We start from the raw sequence: 17,276 nt of genomic DNA on the forward strand, positions 1-17,276 counted from the left end.
GAGGACCTGCAGGTTGTGCTCACTGGAACAGGCTTTTTATGCTGCTTGAGCTCTCCTCTTTTCCTCAATGAGTGGTGTCAACTCCTCAGAGTGGGCTTCAAACCAGTCTGCCGTCTTGTTGGTCTTCTTGCCAAATATGGACAAGGCGTTGTTGTAAACGGCATTCTTGAAATGTTCCCATCTGTTGGATGAGTTTGCATCGGCCGGGCCTGGAAGAGATTCCTCCAGCACTTGTGCGAACTCCTCCACTTTTGCCTGATCCTGGGTCTTGCTGTTGTCAATGCGAGGTCTTCCTTCCTTTACCGTGTGATACAGTCGCTTTGTTTGCAGTTTCACTCTGCTGCACACCAGGGAGTGGTCAGTGTCACAGGCAGCACCCTGATAACTGCTTGTGATCTTGATGCTGGGAAGGCTGGAGCATCTGGTGAGAATCAGGTCGAGCTGGTGCCAGTGCTTTGATCTTGGGTGTCTCCAAGAGACTCTGTGTTGGGGCTTCGTGTTGAAGAATGTGTTGCTGATGCAGAGGCCATGATGACAGCAGAACTCTAGCAGGGGTTGGCCATTTTCGTTCAACTGACCTAAGCAAGTGGGCCGCGAACTGTGATCAGCACCAACTCTAGCATTGAAGTCGCCAAGGATGAACAATGCCTCTTTCTCGGGTACTTTCTTGATAGTGGTGGCCAGGTCGCATTAGAATTTGTCTTTATCTTCTGCTGGAGATGGCAGAGTCGGTGCATATGCACTGATGAGAGTGACAAGTCCTGCTGTTGAGTGGAGCTGCAGGGACAAAATTCTTTCACTTTCCACAGTAGGATGATGGGATGATGGATTCCACCACAGTATTTCTGACCGCAAAGCCAACACCATGTTCCCTGGTCTTGTTTAGTGGTTTTCCTTGCCAGAAAAATGAGAAATTTCTCTCCTTGATAGATCCTGAGTCCGTCAGCCTCGTCTCTTGAAGGCCGATGATGTCCATCTGCAGTCTGCTCAGCTCCATGTCCAGCTCAGCTCCAGCTGTTTTGCATGCATCGTCTATTTCTTGCAGGTCGTCAGAAAAGCCAGGTGTCATTGTCCTAACGTTCCAGGTGCCCAGCTTTAGGGCAGGAGTTTTCTGTTCATAGGCAAGCCAACTTTGCTAGATACGCTTGATGCAGTTTATGGAAGTCATGTTGTAATGACCTGGAGCAGTGAGGTGGCTAAGTTTGCAGATGACACCAAACTTTTCCGAGTGGTGCAGACCAAAAATGATTGTGAGGAGCTCCAGAAGGATCTCTCCAAACTGGCAGAATGGGCAGCAAAATGGCAGGTGCATTTCAATGTAAGTAAGTGTAAAGTCATGAACACTGGGGCAAAAAAATCAAAACTTCACATATAGGCTGATGGGTTCTGAGCTGTCTGTGACAGATCAGGAGAGAGATCTTGGGGCGGTGGTGGACAAGTCGATGAAAGTGTCGACCCAATGTGCGGCTGCAGTAAAGAAGGCCAATTCTATGCTTAGGATCATTAGAAAAGGTGTTGAGAACAAAATGGTTAATATTATAATGCCGTTGTACAAATCGATGGTAAGGCCACACCTGGTGTATTGTGTCCAGTTCTGGTCGCCACATCTCAGAAAGGACATAGTGGAAGATGATTACTGGGCTGAGGCACCTTCCTTATGAGGAAAGGCTACAGCGTTTGGGCCTCTTCAGCCTAGAAAAGAGATGCCTGAGGGGGGACATGATTGAGACATACAAAATTATGCATGGGAAGGATAAAGTGGATAGAGAGATGCCCTTTACACTCTCACTTGATCAACCAGACATCCACTAAAATTGAGTGTTGTGAGGGTTAGGACAGAGAAAAGAAAATATTTCTTTACTTAGCGTGTGGTCGGTCTGTGGAACTCCTTGCCGCAGGATGTGGTGACGGCATCTGGTCTGGATGCCTTTAAAAGCAGATTTGACAAGTTTCTGGAGGAAAAATCCATTATGGGTTACAAGCCATGATGTGTATGTGCAACCTCCTGATTTTAGAAATGGGCTATGTCAGAATGCCAATGCAAGGGAGGGCACCACGATCTGGTGTGCTCCCTGGGGCATTTGGTGGGCCGCTGTGAGATACAGGAAGCTGGACTAGATGGGCCTATGGCCTGATCCAGTGGGGCTGTTCTTATGTTCTTAATATTGACCAGGTTGTAATATTGACCAGGTTCAGATATAACAAACCATGATGTGTTCGTTATTTGTGAGCTTTGGGACTGGGCACTCTCCCTTCAGAGTGAGAAGAGGAAAGTATTCTCTTTCTTCCGTGGTTTGATACGTACAAACTGCAACTCTGTCCAAACTCTGAATTGAACAAACCATATTTGGCTAACAAGCCAGAAATTGGTTTGATAGCCTGATTCGTTAATTAACAACAGTTTGTTCCAACTGCAATTACTTGTGAGGCTTATGGTGACTGATACTACTGTGTACTCTGTGTTTGCATACTTTTTTTGATCAAGGTTGCGCATCATTTTAATTGTGTTCTGCCAACCATTTGGATCAGCGCGGTTGTGCTTTAATATAATATCTACTGAAAAATAGCTTGACTAGAGCAGAAAGTGTTAGCATTGTCTTTCCTTCGCTCAGTAACAAACTGGCTGAACATTTTGCAATTCATTTCTTCTGCCCTTGGACATATTTAGAGACTGCACAGGAAAATTTCAAATCTTCTTAGTGGGCACGTGCAAATGCTGACCTCCAAAGGCTGATCTAAAGGCCTTTAAGGCTTGAAAAAAATATCCATTTAGCAGGCATTGCTCTTTTCCTGTCTTTATACTGTCAAGCTGCCAGCTTTCTAGGTTCTTTTTCCCAAAACATGAATGTTTTTAGAAATTGTCTAGGAAATAAATGCTTATCTCCTTTTCTCCCCCCCCCCAAATTACTATATGTGTTCTTGAATTTTGTTCTTTAAAATAGCTTTATTAAAATCATTATAGGTTTAACTAACATAGAAATAGTTTTAGTTTCAAAATAATTGTGACACTGCTACAGTGGCATGAACTTTCACAGGCAAGCCAGCTTTGCTAGATACGCTTGATGCAGTTTGTGGAAGTCATGTTGTAATATTGCAAACTCATATCGTAATAACGTGGTTTTGTCTTTATAATGTGCTGCAGACTGTTGCATGTTTTATTTAATTTTGTAATAACTTCCAGAGGGGTAGTAATATGAGTCCTGCAGTGTGTCTTCTGACACTTTTGTTGAGCAATGTATTTCAGCATAACTACATTCATCAGATGCTTGAAGTCTTCGGAGATAAATTGGTTAGCTTTAAAGATATTACAAGATTCCTTGTTTTATCTTGACCTAGTAGTTGTGGTGAGGCTTTTGTGTAAGCTACCATGAATGAAAAGTGTTGAGTGGCCACAAGATTGCCCAGACCTCATTCATCATATGTTGGTTTACAGATGGTGGTGATCATCAGAAAATGTAGGATGTATGTTATCTGAATGAAGAACAGTTGCTTTGCTGCAGTTAGTTTCCACTTCCCTCTGTTTTTCAGGTGCGCTGGATCGGTGCGTAATGGGAATAACAGCTGTGGAGATCCTGAATGCTTGTGATGAGGCTGTCCCTGCCGCAGTCGATTCCCTTAGCCATCCTGCTGTCAACCTAAAACAGGCCATGACCAGGCGTAGCCTCGCTGCTCTGAAAAACATGGCCCATCAGAAACTGCAGACTCTTGCCACAAACCTCCTGGCTTCTGATTCCTCTGACAAAGTAAGAATTTTTTAAAAAATTCATATCGTGTTGCTCATTGTATTAGTGAAATACCTGTTGGCATGATGTGTATGTTGAGCTGGCTCGGTGTGGTGAACAGAAATCCTTCACCCTTGTGAGTAAAGCCTTGGCTAAGATAGAGCTGGCCTGACTTGGGCTCCTGTACATGCTTATATACCACCTCTCAGATCAACCTTCCTCTTTTATGGGGCATTTAGGAATAGAGATTCTATTTTTATCTTTGGTTAGTTCAATGAAAGGAAATCTAGGTCAGTTCCCCAGACCTCTCCCCAGACCTCACTTCAAGGAACAAGTGAGGTTCCAGTGGGTTTTTCAAGACCCATTGTTCCACAGGGGACAATGGCACTGCCCAATACACATTCTGAGTTAATCCCTCCAGAGAAAGTGAGGGTTACAGATGCAGTAACAGACTGCACATAGTGCCCAACAGTGCAATCCTATATACTTATGTATACTGATGTCCAATTTTATGCAATAAAATTGCAATACAATAACAAATATTTAACTTGATATAGTTTTAATGATTATAAATATTATTATAAACAATTCCAGTGATGTTTAAGGTTGGAGTAAAGGGAAGTGATCGAGAACAGATATGTAGAAAAACAAAAGCCATTACTCTAATATATTATATATAATATAGTATATTTAATTCTGTCCCAGTGCTGCACTGAGACATGTCTACTTATCCATTCATCACATAGAACTTTTCACTGGCAAAGCACTTCATGACCTTAATTTGTTTTTGACTTCAAAATAGGGATGGCTCCAGTTTGAGAGAGTCTTGGGCAAGTACTCTCTATTGTTGGCCACCTACCTGCCCCCCCATTTGTGGGTGCTAGATTTACTAGGCAACAGAAGTACTCAGAGTTGATGCGACTGGAGCCACTATTCCCTAACACAGTATCACTGTGGAGCAACTATATGTAGGAGGCATCTGCCACATTGGTACTCTTCTTAGTTCGGTGGGGATTTGGGCAATGTTGCTCATGTTCTTAGTGTCAGTGCAACTGAAACCCTATTCTAATTCTCCAGCAACATCTCTGATACTGCATTGTTCTACACCAGGGGTTGGGAACCTATTGGGGCAGAGGGGCTGGACGTTAGGTGATGGCATCATCAGTGAATTTCTAAATTGATGAGTTCCCAGAAGCACCTGCTTCTGGGAGGTTGGTTTGGGAAACAAAGTCTCCTACTCAGTTTGCTGTGTCAATGGGAATGGCAGAGCAACCTGCATTCGCTCACAGAGTACCTGTGCCATGGCTCAGCCATTCCCTGTCCAGTGTGCAGCAAATTGGACGGAATGCTTTGCCTCCCAACCTGAGTTTCACATGGGTGATGTGCCAGATCTGGCTTTTGGACCATAGGTTGCCAACCCCTATTCTAGAGCAACCTTAAGCCAGGGCATTGCTGGGGAATTACAACAGAACACAGCTGCAATGTAGCTGAGAAGATCACCAGAAAGGAAAATGTACTTAAGAGAGGCGTAATGCAAGCATCAGTAGCAGTAGACACTGCTGGAGTGCTGGAACCCCAGCATTTGCCTGAGGGGTTTGCATGCTGTTATTGGGCCTGCCTCAAAACTGCTCTGCAAGGAAAGTCCCCACTGTTTGCATTGCATAGATGGGCACCTAATATTGAGCGTCACAGCTAGTCCAGGAGGGTCCTAAGAAGAAATTTAAAATCAAACTCTACCAACTGAGCCAGACCTCCTGGAAGAGCTGCCGCCTTGTATGCCTGAAGATCTGAGGCTGCCAGTTCGAAACAACTGGAAGTACCCGAGAACTGACGATATACTGATGAGCTGACCCTCGGTGGCAGAGAGGAGTTGCCGTGGAGCGTGGGAGGCGAAGGGCCAGAGAGAGGCCAGACCGGGAATGAATCCAGCTGGAACGAGGAGTTCTATGAAAGACTAGAACTATTCAATTGCAAAAATCCCTATGGGGGTTTAGAACAGCCTACCTATGTAAACCGCCTTGGATTAAAGTCTGAGAAGGAATCTGACGACCAAAGCAAGGCGGTATATAAATACCTGTATAAATAAATAAATTCTTCCCCTCTTTTTAATCTCTCCCACCCAATACTTGCCAGTTTTATTGTAGTTTCATTGCCCTGAAATTACATGATTAGTGTTGTAGAACTTGTCCTGTAAAATGATTAATCAGAAATGCAGTTTTAAAAAAATTGAAGGGAGGAATAGAAGGATTGTCTTCTTATAGCAGTTCTCTCTAATGCTTGTCCTGTTATTTCTTGCCACTGGTTGCTGTGCATGGCAAACATATCATTTTACATAAGTATTTTCTCCTGTGAGATCTGAGAGACTAGATTTTTACTGTAGAAAGAAAAGATTCTTTCACTTCATGAATAATATTTTAGTTGTAAAACAGAATCATTGTGCAGATTGAATATTCATATATCTGCTTATGCAATACAAGTCATCGTTTCCTGGGTTCAATTTGGGTTGCCTTGGTGTCTAACTTTATTGTAGCTCATGGGTGTTGATGGAAACTTGTACTTTTGCATTTCTACAAGTATTTAAGAACTAGCAGAAGTGTTTTATAATAATGCTAATCCCTGCTCACACAACATATGCAAATAAATGCTTTAAGCTGAGTAGCCTGATGTAATGTCAGCATTGTGGTTATGATGTTGGCACAAAAATTTAGGACAGATGTTATATAAAATATAGAATATAGTCTTGTGTCCTTATAAACAAAGGATTGTCTTTTTTTCTAAGTAGTCTGGCAGTAGGACAGTAGAGGGCATCAGCGTTCCAATTCTTGTTGTAGAGACACTTCATCATAGATTTTTGTAGTTGGCCATCTTAAAATGGTGTGCACCTTTTTAATGTTGTGATTGCAACTTCACAACTTGTTTTACAATGGAAACCACAAATAAAATTTTCTTCATTATTTTCATTGCCACTGCAAAGCCTTCAAATGGGACCAGTGTTGGGACTGGTCTGATGTGAAATGCTGTTTTCACTCTAGTCCTGGTTTCATCACCCTCAGGTGCTGGGTAAACCAAGAATATTCATGATGCTAACCAGTGAGCAGCTCTAAAGCACTACTCTCTTGATGGCCAAGGACTGAAGTAGTTATTAAGGAAGTAATTCCTTTGTGAGTAAATCTTCTAGAAAATAAACAATCCATTGAGCTCCAAAAATCCATTTGGCTTTTGGATGTTTGTGTTTTGAAGTTCTAATTTGGTGCAGACTCTCTTGAAGTACCTCATTTTAATTTGGCACATTAAAAATAAAAGGATGCATTAGAAATAGCCATCAATTGAGATAGTTATACATGCAAAGCTGAAGTTTGAAGACTTTCTTTACTTTGTAATGTAAGCTATCTGGTATACTCTTGCTCTTAACATTTTAGTGGAATAAGATTTCTCAGTATGCAAAAAGTTAATAGGCAAAATTAAATCCAGATTAGAAAGAGGACCTCCTTATCTGGAAATCTATGACTCGGGTGCTAGACTATCTGTTCGGAATGGCATCGCGCTGCCTCTGCAGTAACAAGAGCACAGCCTGAGAATCCTTCCTGGATTCACAGCTACTCCTGGATCACCGGTTGGCGGCTGTGGCTGGGGGGATTATGCCCAACTTCAGCTTGTGTTCCAGCTGTGGCCATACCTGAGTCAGTTGGACCTGGCCATGGTGGTCCATGCCTTGGTTACATCTTCATTAGATTATTGTAATGCACTCTTTGAGTCTGTTTGAAGATGATTTGGAAACTACAATTAGTGCAGCGGCTTAGGTGGTAGCTGGGCTTTGGTAGTACAGGATTTAGGTGGCTTCTGTTGGGCCATTGCACTGGCCACTGATTTATTTTCAGGCCCAATTCAAGGTGATGGCATTAATCTTTAAAACCCTGTATGGTCTGGAACTAGGATGCCCCAGGAAATGTCTGATCCAGTATGTTCTGACCCATTTCCTAAGGTAAATCTCAGGGGGCCCTGCTTCTGGTTCTATTGTTAGCAGAAGTTAGAGGGGTAGAGGTGAGAAGCAGGGCCTTTTCAGTGGTGTTGCTGCAGCTATGGATCTCCTTCAACAGCTCTCTCATTAGAGGTAAATAACATGGACTGGGGATGTTTGTGTTTCAGCTAACATTTTAGGTGGGTGGGAGGTGAGTTGTTTTGTTCTTTCTGTTGGTGGTATTATGACTTTAATGCTGCTTTTGCAGACTTATTTTGGTGGTCTACTTTTATTAGTTTTAGTAATTTAAATTCTGCTCTATAGTGATTTATGGAGTATGCACTGATGCTTTGGAATTTTACTGATGTTTTGTTATGTGTGTTTTATTATTGTGCATTATTAAATGCACATTTGTTGGCTGCCTTGAGCTGTGGAAAGGTGGGATATATATTTAAATGAATAAAGAAGATCTCCTTCTGAAAACAGACCAGAAATTGTCAATTACACTATCTTTTTACCTATTTCTCTTAAAGGGATTAATTTAGCCCTTCCCATGGGACTCTGGTATACATGGGTGCAGCTGTTATATAAGCATATCATATACCCCAACAGACTACATTCCTAATCATTAAAGACAAGGACACATAGCATTAAATACTCAGTGCTTTACAAAAGACTCAATGCTGCCTCTGTATATTTGACAGTTTCTGACTAGTTCTAAGAGCTAGAAAGCATTTTAGCTGGGTTTTGTTTTTTTTAAGTGGAGCATATCAGTATTCTACATCTGATTCTGTGCTGGGCAGGTCAGATTTTGCAGCCTGAACTTCTTTGTCAACTTCTGATGATGAATATTTTTAAACTTTTTGCCTGTTACTTTAAACAAGGTTGTATAATCTCAAATTCATATTCTGCAAGATTTTTTTGGGTTATCGCAGCTTTTCCAAGTTGTTTATTCGTATATGTTATGCACTAGCCTTGAAGAAAACAATATATGCCAGAGATATAAATTTAGTTTTTGTTTATTTCAGGGAAATTTGCCTAAATACTCTCACAACTCTCTGATGGTTCAAGCCCTGAAGACCAATGTAACAGACCCAGATATCCATGTACTGTTCTTTGATGTGGAAGCTCTGATTATTCAGCTACTAACTGAAGAAGCCTCCAGGCCTAACACAGCCCTTATTTCCCCAGAGAATTTGCAGAAGGCTTCTGGCAGTTCTGACAAAGGGGGTTCCTTCTTGGCTGGCAAGCGAGCAGCAGTCTTATTCCAGCAGGTCAAAGAAACTATCAAAGAGAATATAAAAGAACATCTTCTTGATGAGGATGATGAGGATGAGGAAGCCAGACAGAGAAGAGAAGATGGTGATCCAGAGTATCGGTCCAGCAAATCTAAGCCATTGACTCTCTTAGAATATAACCTAACCATGGACACAGCGAAGCTGTTTATGTCATGCCTTCATGCTTGGGGCTTGAATAGCGTTCTAGATGAACTTTGCAGTGAGCGCCTGGGGATGTTGAGGCCCCACTGTTCTGTCTCTTTTGGCTTGCTTTCAAGAGGAGGTCACATGTCTCTGTTGCTTCCTGGATACAATCAACCTATAGGCAAGGCACTCTGTCCAGATGTGGAGGTAGGAAAGTCTGTCTCTCTTCCAGAGGGACTTATTAGGGGTACGTACGGCATATCACGTGCAGTAACCACTCAACACCTCCTCTCCATTATCTCCTTGGCGAACACCTTGATGAGTATGACGAATGCAACATTCATTGGAGATCATATGAAGAAGGGGCCAGCCAGGTACCTCAAGCCCTGATTTCTTTACTTGTTTCTTCATATGCTGCTTTTTTCATTATAGTACATGTTTATGAATTCTTTGCTAGTGATAAGTGCAAAACTTGTTTATTTTTTCCACTTTCCCAAGACTTTAATGCTGGTCCTAGTTGGTAGAAAGAGGTAAAATTCTAAATATTTATAATTGTACCCCATTTAAGGGTGGAATTTCAATTAAATGTCTAAAATGCTTTTTTTTTCCCATGTCAAGAAATTGAAACTTATGTTGTTGAAGAGAGAATTTTATCATGGACTTTGATTTATCAGTATCCAGGTTTGGGCCATGTTACAACACTCCATAGCAATTTTTGTGTCCCTGGTTTTAAATATGAAAGTCCATGTTAAAATACTAGCTAATGGTCAATCTCCTAAGAACTGAACCCTGGGCACCAAATTCAAGGAGGATACCAGACCATCTGCTACAAGAGAGACAAAATAAAATAATTTTTATTTTAGAAATTAAAATGAAAGGGTGTGAAAACTTGGAATAAAAAAGTGAATGAGAGAAGAATGAGCAGTAGTGGAAAGTATTGAGGCCTATGTGTCTGGGAAAGCTGGCTTCATTTTAAGACATTCTTGTTTGAAACTATTCCCCAATATTAATTTTACAGAATGTGACACGTCTCCTGGTTTTAATTCTGGATCATTTTATTTGTAGACCTCCTAGGCCAGGAACTCCTGAGCTTACCAAAGTGAAGACACCTGCTCCTGTGACCAGCCCAGCAACTCAAGGGTTGATTAAGCAAGGTAACGCCCAGGACTATGAGATAACTGGCACATTGACAGGGCTGTATTTTCTGGACTAGTCATGATGTATTACTTACAGCATATGACAAATAATGTATTTTGAGTTCTTTTAAGGAAATCATTTGACACAGACATTTGAATGAGGATGCTTAAAACTTTAAAGCAATATTGCAGCATGGAGTTTTGTGACAAAAGTGAAGTTGAAATGTCTTGCTATGAGAGATTACTAGGTGTCTTATGAAATTGAAGGCTGGATTATGCATGAAGTCTTTTGAGACCTTTGCAACCATTATGCATCCAGCATAGGCAGACTTCCAGGCAGTGCTGCCACTGGCTGAGATATTCATGAGCGTCTCACCAACATAGTTTGAACTTGTCCTTGACTGACTCTTGGCACCCAATAGATTCTGAAGTGCTTGCAGTTGAGTGTCAAGTGCTGATTCAGGCTAATGTCAGCTCAGTCTCTGACAAAACAGTTGGAAGCAAGTAGAGGCCGATGGAAAGCTGCTACCATAGGCATCATGGTCAAGTTTCTTGCAAGAAATTAGAAAGTCTGTAGCTATACAGTGCTTAATCGTGGGGACGCATTCCCCAATCCCCGTTGTTAAATGACATCACTTTTGTCACCTTTCCAGAACCTCTGGAGTGAGGGAAGCACAGCTCCCCTCGACTCCAGAAGCTTTTCCGAACCCTGCAAATGCCACATGGGTTTGCCTGCAGCCTCTGCAAGACTCAGAAGGGCTGATTTGGCTGAAAAAATGCTACTTCCAGTTTCCGGAGGGAAATCAGAAGTGATGTTTTATGTCTTATAAAGCATTCTGAGGCCCGGGAAGCCCTCCAGGCATTATAACGCATTCTGAGGCATGCAGCAACAGTAGGCGGCTATGCGCGGCCACAGTGGGCCCCAGAAGATCCGCCAGAGAGGAGCCTAGCTCCCCTTGCCTCCAGAAGGGCACACGGGGGGAGGGTCGCAGATCCAATCCACAGTTAAGTGAAACCACAGATACAGGGACCCCCTGTATTTCCTAAAATGAAAAATATATGCACAATGGCATCTGAGCAGAAAATTAAAAAAAGTGTTAGTCTTTTGCTACTAGCTCTGTGTTTCACATATTATTCTACACTTTATTCATAGTGCAATATGGGAGCCCCCATATTCCAGTTAACTGTCGATGCTGGTGGCCCCATCACACCCTTCCAGAGGCAAAGGGAGTGGTGCCCCTTACCTCCAGAGGGTCTTCTGAGCCCCGCAGAGGCTGTGTACGTTTGCCTGCAGCCTCTGCAGGCCTCCGAATGGCCGTTTAGGCAAAAAAAATCACTTCCATTTTTTTTGGCAGGCTTCCCCTGTCCTTCTAATGCCTTTTAAAGACATAAAAACATTACTTCCTGTTTTACTTTTTGGCTTAAACAGCCATTCTGAGACCTGCAGAGGTCGCAGATGGTCACTTGCAGCCCCTGTGGGGCTTAGAAGACCCTCTGGAGGTGAGAGGAGCACAGCTCCCCTCGCCCGCAGGGGGAATGTCCCCAGTATACCCTGTTTCAGCTAACTGCAGCTAACTGAAGTTCCTGCTAACTTCAGGAATGGGGCATGGCTGTATGAATTTGTTGCCCTAACTGGACACTATCTTCTCCATCAGTTACTTTAAGGCCTTCTGTACTCATGTAAATTGGTCTAACTTGGCATGAAGATGGGATATGGGGCTGTTTCTGGCCTATACCAGTTTAGTTCCATTCAAGAATAAAGGCTACTTCCCACATTACATGGCGAGAATTATAAATAATTATTAAGAATACTTATATACTGCTTATCAACAAGAGTAGTTCACGACATGATCTACATAGTTAAATAAATAAAATATTTGGAGTAAAATAAATGGAGAATTGCAAGTAGCCTATAAGGCTTCCTCCTACAAAGCATCTCTGAGGCTCAAAGTGCAACTATGCCTTGTCTGTTCTTGTGAATTTTGAGTAGAAGGGGACAGCTATCTATATTCTACTGCTTCCCAGCTCCCCCTTGCCCAGCTCCTATGAGGCTGTGGTCATGCCAGTGGAAAGTAGCAAATTTACCAGAACAGCTAGTGTGCTTCCAAAGGGTGTGCACCCTTCTCTGTCCTCCTGCTAAAATGCCAGTCTTTCTAACTCTTATTTGCCATCCCAGGGGTAACTGCTAATTGTCCCAGGTGAATAGATAAACATTTGCTAAGCTGGGGATGATATGTAAACAATCAATAATAAGCTTACCAAGCTTCATGTATTTGTCTAGTAGTACCAAGGTAAAAAGAATCGGGTGACCTATTGCCATTTAGCATTCTCTGGTGGAACTCTCCATGTCAGGGTCGGTCCTCCAAAGACAGATCACTCCTCCTCCCAGGAAGGCATGTCAGGCAAAGTTTTTCCCGTGGGGAGGGCTCCCCCTGAAATCCCCAGACTGACTTCACCTTCAGAAGAGCATGTTGGGTTTCTTGAGTTCTGCTGGCAGGCTCGCTGACCAGCAACAATTTTTTTTCTACCTGGGGCTGCGCACCCCCACATCTACAGGAGCCCTCCTCAGTCAGCATAGGAGGGCTCCCTCCAGTACTGCGCGATGACTTTGCACTCTCCAGGGCTCCATTCCTGCGGGGGCAGTCACGGTGGCCATTTGGAGACTGCCAGAGGAGTGCATGTGTGCCCTAGCCCCTTCGACTGTTGCCTTTGATGGAGGAACAAAGGAAGAGGGGTGCACCAGCTGGACATCTCTAGGGCCCTGCTCTCCCTGCAGGGATTGTCAAGTGGGGAGGTCTGTACCAGTCCTAAAAGTGGTAACTCAGTTGAAAAATTATGTGCAAGAGAAGTAAGCTAGAAATTGGGAACATCTCTTTACTTCTGGAAATTAGTAGTTTCTCCAAATAAACTTTGTTTTTATGTGTATGTCTTTTACTTTTTGAAACTTAATAGGGAAGATTTATTTCATTAATTGAATACTTTTTGCCTTTTTTCAAGCCACCTTAATGACTAAGAGCCTGATCCTGTGGTCTGCACCGTGCCTTCGCGGTGCGAACCACAGTCACAAATGTGCCGTAAGGCACGTTTGCGGGGCTTACCGCCGGGCTCCCGCCAAAGCTGGTTCAGCTCTGGCCGGCGCTGAGCCCGCGCATGGCGGGCGCCCGGGTTCCACAGCTCGGTGGTCTGTGTGACCCCTGGGCTGCAGAACAGGAGATGGGGCATGTCCGGGGGCGTTGGGGGAGCATTCTGGGGAGGGGGGAGGTGTGGGCGGGGGTGTGGGGGAGAGGCGGATCTGCGGAGCCGAGCTCCTCAGGATCCAGGGTGCTTGGGCAGGGCTGCTCGCCCTAAACGAGCGCCTGCACGTTAGTGGCGACCAAACAGTTGCTGCTAAAGTGAGTAACCCCATTGCGGGGCTGCTTTCCTTACTCGGGGGAAGGGGACAAACATCCCCTTCTCCGGAGGAGCCTCCTGCAGTAGTGCGGGAGGTGCTGGATCTGGCGGGAATCCTCCGTGGAGCTGCCGGGTCCCACAGTTCCGGGCAGCTCAGAATTGGGCTGTTACTCTCAAGTAAATGAAAGCTTTTGGTTATTTAGCTGCCTTGCTATTAGATCAGTGTTTTCCACACTGTGGTTTGGGACGAGTGGGCCGCAAGCTGATTTTTGGTGGGTCACAAAACGTTTTTGAAACTTTTAGAAAAACTCGCGCTCTCTCATGCACACACACACACCCCACACACACAGAGTTTGCAAGCATCCTTGCCCAGTTTGCAGAAGGAAATCATCTGGTATGAAGATTACTTCATACCCTCAAATTAAAATGTCACATTATCTAATTTTCTCTAGTAATTGGCATGCCATAGATAATGTGTGAACCAAATTTTAACCTTTTGTCTTGCCTGGAAGTCCCTAACTGTATGTCTTACTCTCCAGTTAAGCCTTCTGGGTACCTGAAATGACCGTAAAAGGTTTTGAGAGACAGTCCTTGAACTCCATTTCTAGGGAAAGTCTAGCAAATGTATAAACACACATACTATATGTAGGATTTCTAGGAGCCTCAAGAGCACAGGACCTGCTTATTATTAATTATTAATCATTTTATTATTAATAATAAAGTCTTGCTATATTTCTTTTTTTACCTAGTGGGTCGCAATAGATTGTCTATTTTAAAAAGTGGGTCCCAGTTGTAAAAAGTTTGGGAAGTACTGTATTGGATGCATGACCTAGTAAAAATAAATATTTCAGTACCTCACAGATGATGATATGGTGAAAGTATTGAATACGTTGCTAAATAGCAGACAAATAATTTTGTGCTTGAAAATGATCTTTAGTGTGATACTGTCTAAAGCAGGGTGCACAGAGAGGGCTTCAGAAGTTCTGTCACCATTAAATATCTCGTGATGGGGAAAGCTCTGATTAAATCTGATTCCCAACGTATATTTTCAGATCTGTAAATTGTATTGCTTTCTGCCTTAGGTAGAACTAAGGTAACTAAGCAATGACTAAAAACAGAAACAAACAAAAAAACACAGCCAGAAGGCTCTTATTTGCAACAAATTGGTTACTTGAATTTTTCTGTGTCTGCATCCTAAGTACCACTTTGCAGGCCACATGCTAAACTCAAGATTTTTCCCATCAATGCTCTGCCTCTTGAAATGGCCCTTGTGGATGTATATTTCTGTTACTTTAACATGTAGTGCAGTCCATGCATGCTAGAGAGAGGGTGAGCATAATCACACAGTGTTTATTTTCAGATTATCAGAAAGCCCTGTGCTATTGGGCAACCAAGCCAGCTGTTGTTACTTTCAGTTACACTGATTGATATAAACAATGACAGCCAGAGAGACGGTTCTCTCTCCCCCATCACAAAGGAGCAAAGCTTAAATATCAAACAGTAAGCGTTCACAACTGGAGTCCAAGAGTGTATTTTTGGAAAGCCCATGCATTTATCAGTATGAATCCATTACCAGCTCTGTGTCTAATTTTTTTTTTTTTTGCTTGAAATACATGCTAGCTGGTTTATGATGGTTCTCCTTACTGCTTTGCACGTGCCACCATGATGCATTCGTGTGGAAATCCTAGAAGAAGTAATTTTGATGCAGATGTCTTAGAGTGACAAAAGGAGTTCACTGCATGAAAACCAAACATACCATTCAGGAAACAATGCTTAATCTGTTCTGGAGCCCGAGCCTGTTGTCATTCTGCAATGGAATAAAGATGAGGGATTAATTTGAAGATGCTTGTGCATGACATATGGTAATTCTCTGGGAGAAGGAAGTGTCAGCTAGTGACCTCTAAATCTTAACATTGACCTCTAGTTGTAGAATGGTGTGTGCCATAAGGTCTGCCTGTCCTTTCATATGTTAATTTGATTCATGAAGCATTAGTGAAACTATAAAGTTTATGGTTGCCTTTGGACTGCCTTCAAATTAAAAAAAAAAAATAACCCCACCACAATTCACAAAATGACTGCCATAAAATGGCAGAAATTTTAATTTGGCAAAAACTATTTTGAGCAATTAACTTTTACATGGCTTCCTAACTAAAAGTGGGTGAAAATGCACCCTAAATCAATCCTAATGTGGTCCTAAGGAGATTAGCTTTTAAGCATTTTATTCAGCCTGGCTTTATAATTTTCAAAGGTCAGAACTTTCAAAACTAACTTGACTTGCATTTTTGCGTTATTCAGAAGATATGTGAATAGCTATTTATATCTAGATTTTTTTGAGGTTACTGGATAATTATTGTGTGATTTTTTTTTTAAGGGGAGCCACAATGCTGCCCAGACTGATATGCATTTCACTGAGCTCCATTAGCGTTTGTGACTGTGACCAAAGTTCCAACCCACAGGCACAATGCACTCCGGTGCACCTCCTCATTTCTTAAAATGGAGTAGGTGTACTGTTTCTTTGGTGAAACGTGTTGGGCACTGTCCAGTAAGCAAAATGTCTTTATGGTCTGTAATTGGCTTGTTTACTGTTAATGACACACTCTTTGAAAAGTCCTTTTATGGTACTTGTTTTTATCTAGTTCCAGAGAACCCAGACTTTTTCTTTCTTTCTTTAGTGATACTAACCAGTTTTTTCTGGAAACGTCTGTCTTCATTTTCCTCTTTATTTCTTCTTTCCTGCTCAAGTTGCTCCTGCTGTCTCTGCTAGCACTGAAGCTGATCACTCTGGCTCTGACCCTGCTCCTCCTTTACATACCTGTTTCTTAGTAAATGAAGGTATTCTCACCTCTGTTTCTATCTACTTTGCCTTTTTGTTTCTTCTTTTAACTAACTTGCTCTCTCGTTGTTACATGCCTCTCTTAATCTATACATTCATTCACTTTGCAATTTGAAACTAAACTTCACTTAACAATCTTTATTTGCAACTAATGATAAGTTTTTTAATTTTCTCTGCCTGTGGAGCAGATCATGCCTTTTTAAAGTGTATGCCACTTATGCAACAGCTTGCTGAGCTGACTGGTAAGGAAATTTATATTCAAGGCCTTTAAGTTCGGTTTTTTCCAAACCTTTAACTTGTGGATAAGGGGAGAACAGCTGCATCTTTTAAATGCCCTGATGACCTCTAGAATTAGGGTTGACAATGTAACTGGCCAGAGTTACACTTTAGGAGCCTAGAGAAAATTTGCTGCCTTGGGAACAATTTTCTGATCTGAAAAATATCCTCTGTACCCATAAGCAAACCTAATTTTCATAGTGAGGAAAGTTTTAAAGTTTCATTGATATTTTTATCTGTGAAGGCAAACAGAAACTGAAAACTTGAGCTGTACTTCAGATAGGCTTGTGCTGGACAGCTCAATTTTTAAAGAAAAGCCCTTAACTAATACAGTGTGTAAAATAATAGCAAAAACTATGCCTTTGACAACTATGAGAATTAAGTGTGATCTGTAAATGACTAAAATTGAGCACTTAATTCTGCTTAATCAATGAAACTAAGCTGATTCTGTCTGTTTAAATGATTTGTAGATCACGCTGCTCATAAGCTTTAATATATTTATTGCCTGTGATTTATGGACTGGCTTTCACTTGTTTGTGT

The 17,276-nt window shown here is 42.3% G+C and overlaps 1 protein-coding gene across 4 annotated transcripts in view; it reads left to right on the forward strand.

Moving 5' to 3' along the window:
• WDR7 (WD repeat domain 7) overlaps nt 1-17,276 on the forward strand; it is a 240,268-nt gene that overhangs the window by 44,039 nt on the left and 178,953 nt on the right. For 2 of the 4 annotated variants that reach the window (XM_066615954.1, XM_066615955.1), the window contains exons 14-17: nt 3,529-3,743; nt 8,709-9,475; nt 10,167-10,255; nt 16,370-16,459. In XM_066615954.1, the coding sequence (XP_066472051.1) occupies nt 3,529-3,743; nt 8,709-9,475; nt 10,167-10,255; nt 16,370-16,459 (1,161 nt within the window). The remainder of the gene's footprint in view (nt 1-3,528; nt 3,744-8,708; nt 9,476-10,166; nt 10,256-16,369; nt 16,460-17,276) is intronic. The other 2 variants (XM_066615956.1, XM_066615957.1) reach the window with 1 other exon arrangement.

This window comes from Tiliqua scincoides, chromosome 2, assembly GCF_035046505.1.
Source record: "Tiliqua scincoides isolate rTilSci1 chromosome 2, rTilSci1.hap2, whole genome shotgun sequence".
Classification (NCBI taxonomy): Eukaryota; Metazoa; Chordata; class Lepidosauria; order Squamata; family Scincidae; genus Tiliqua; species Tiliqua scincoides.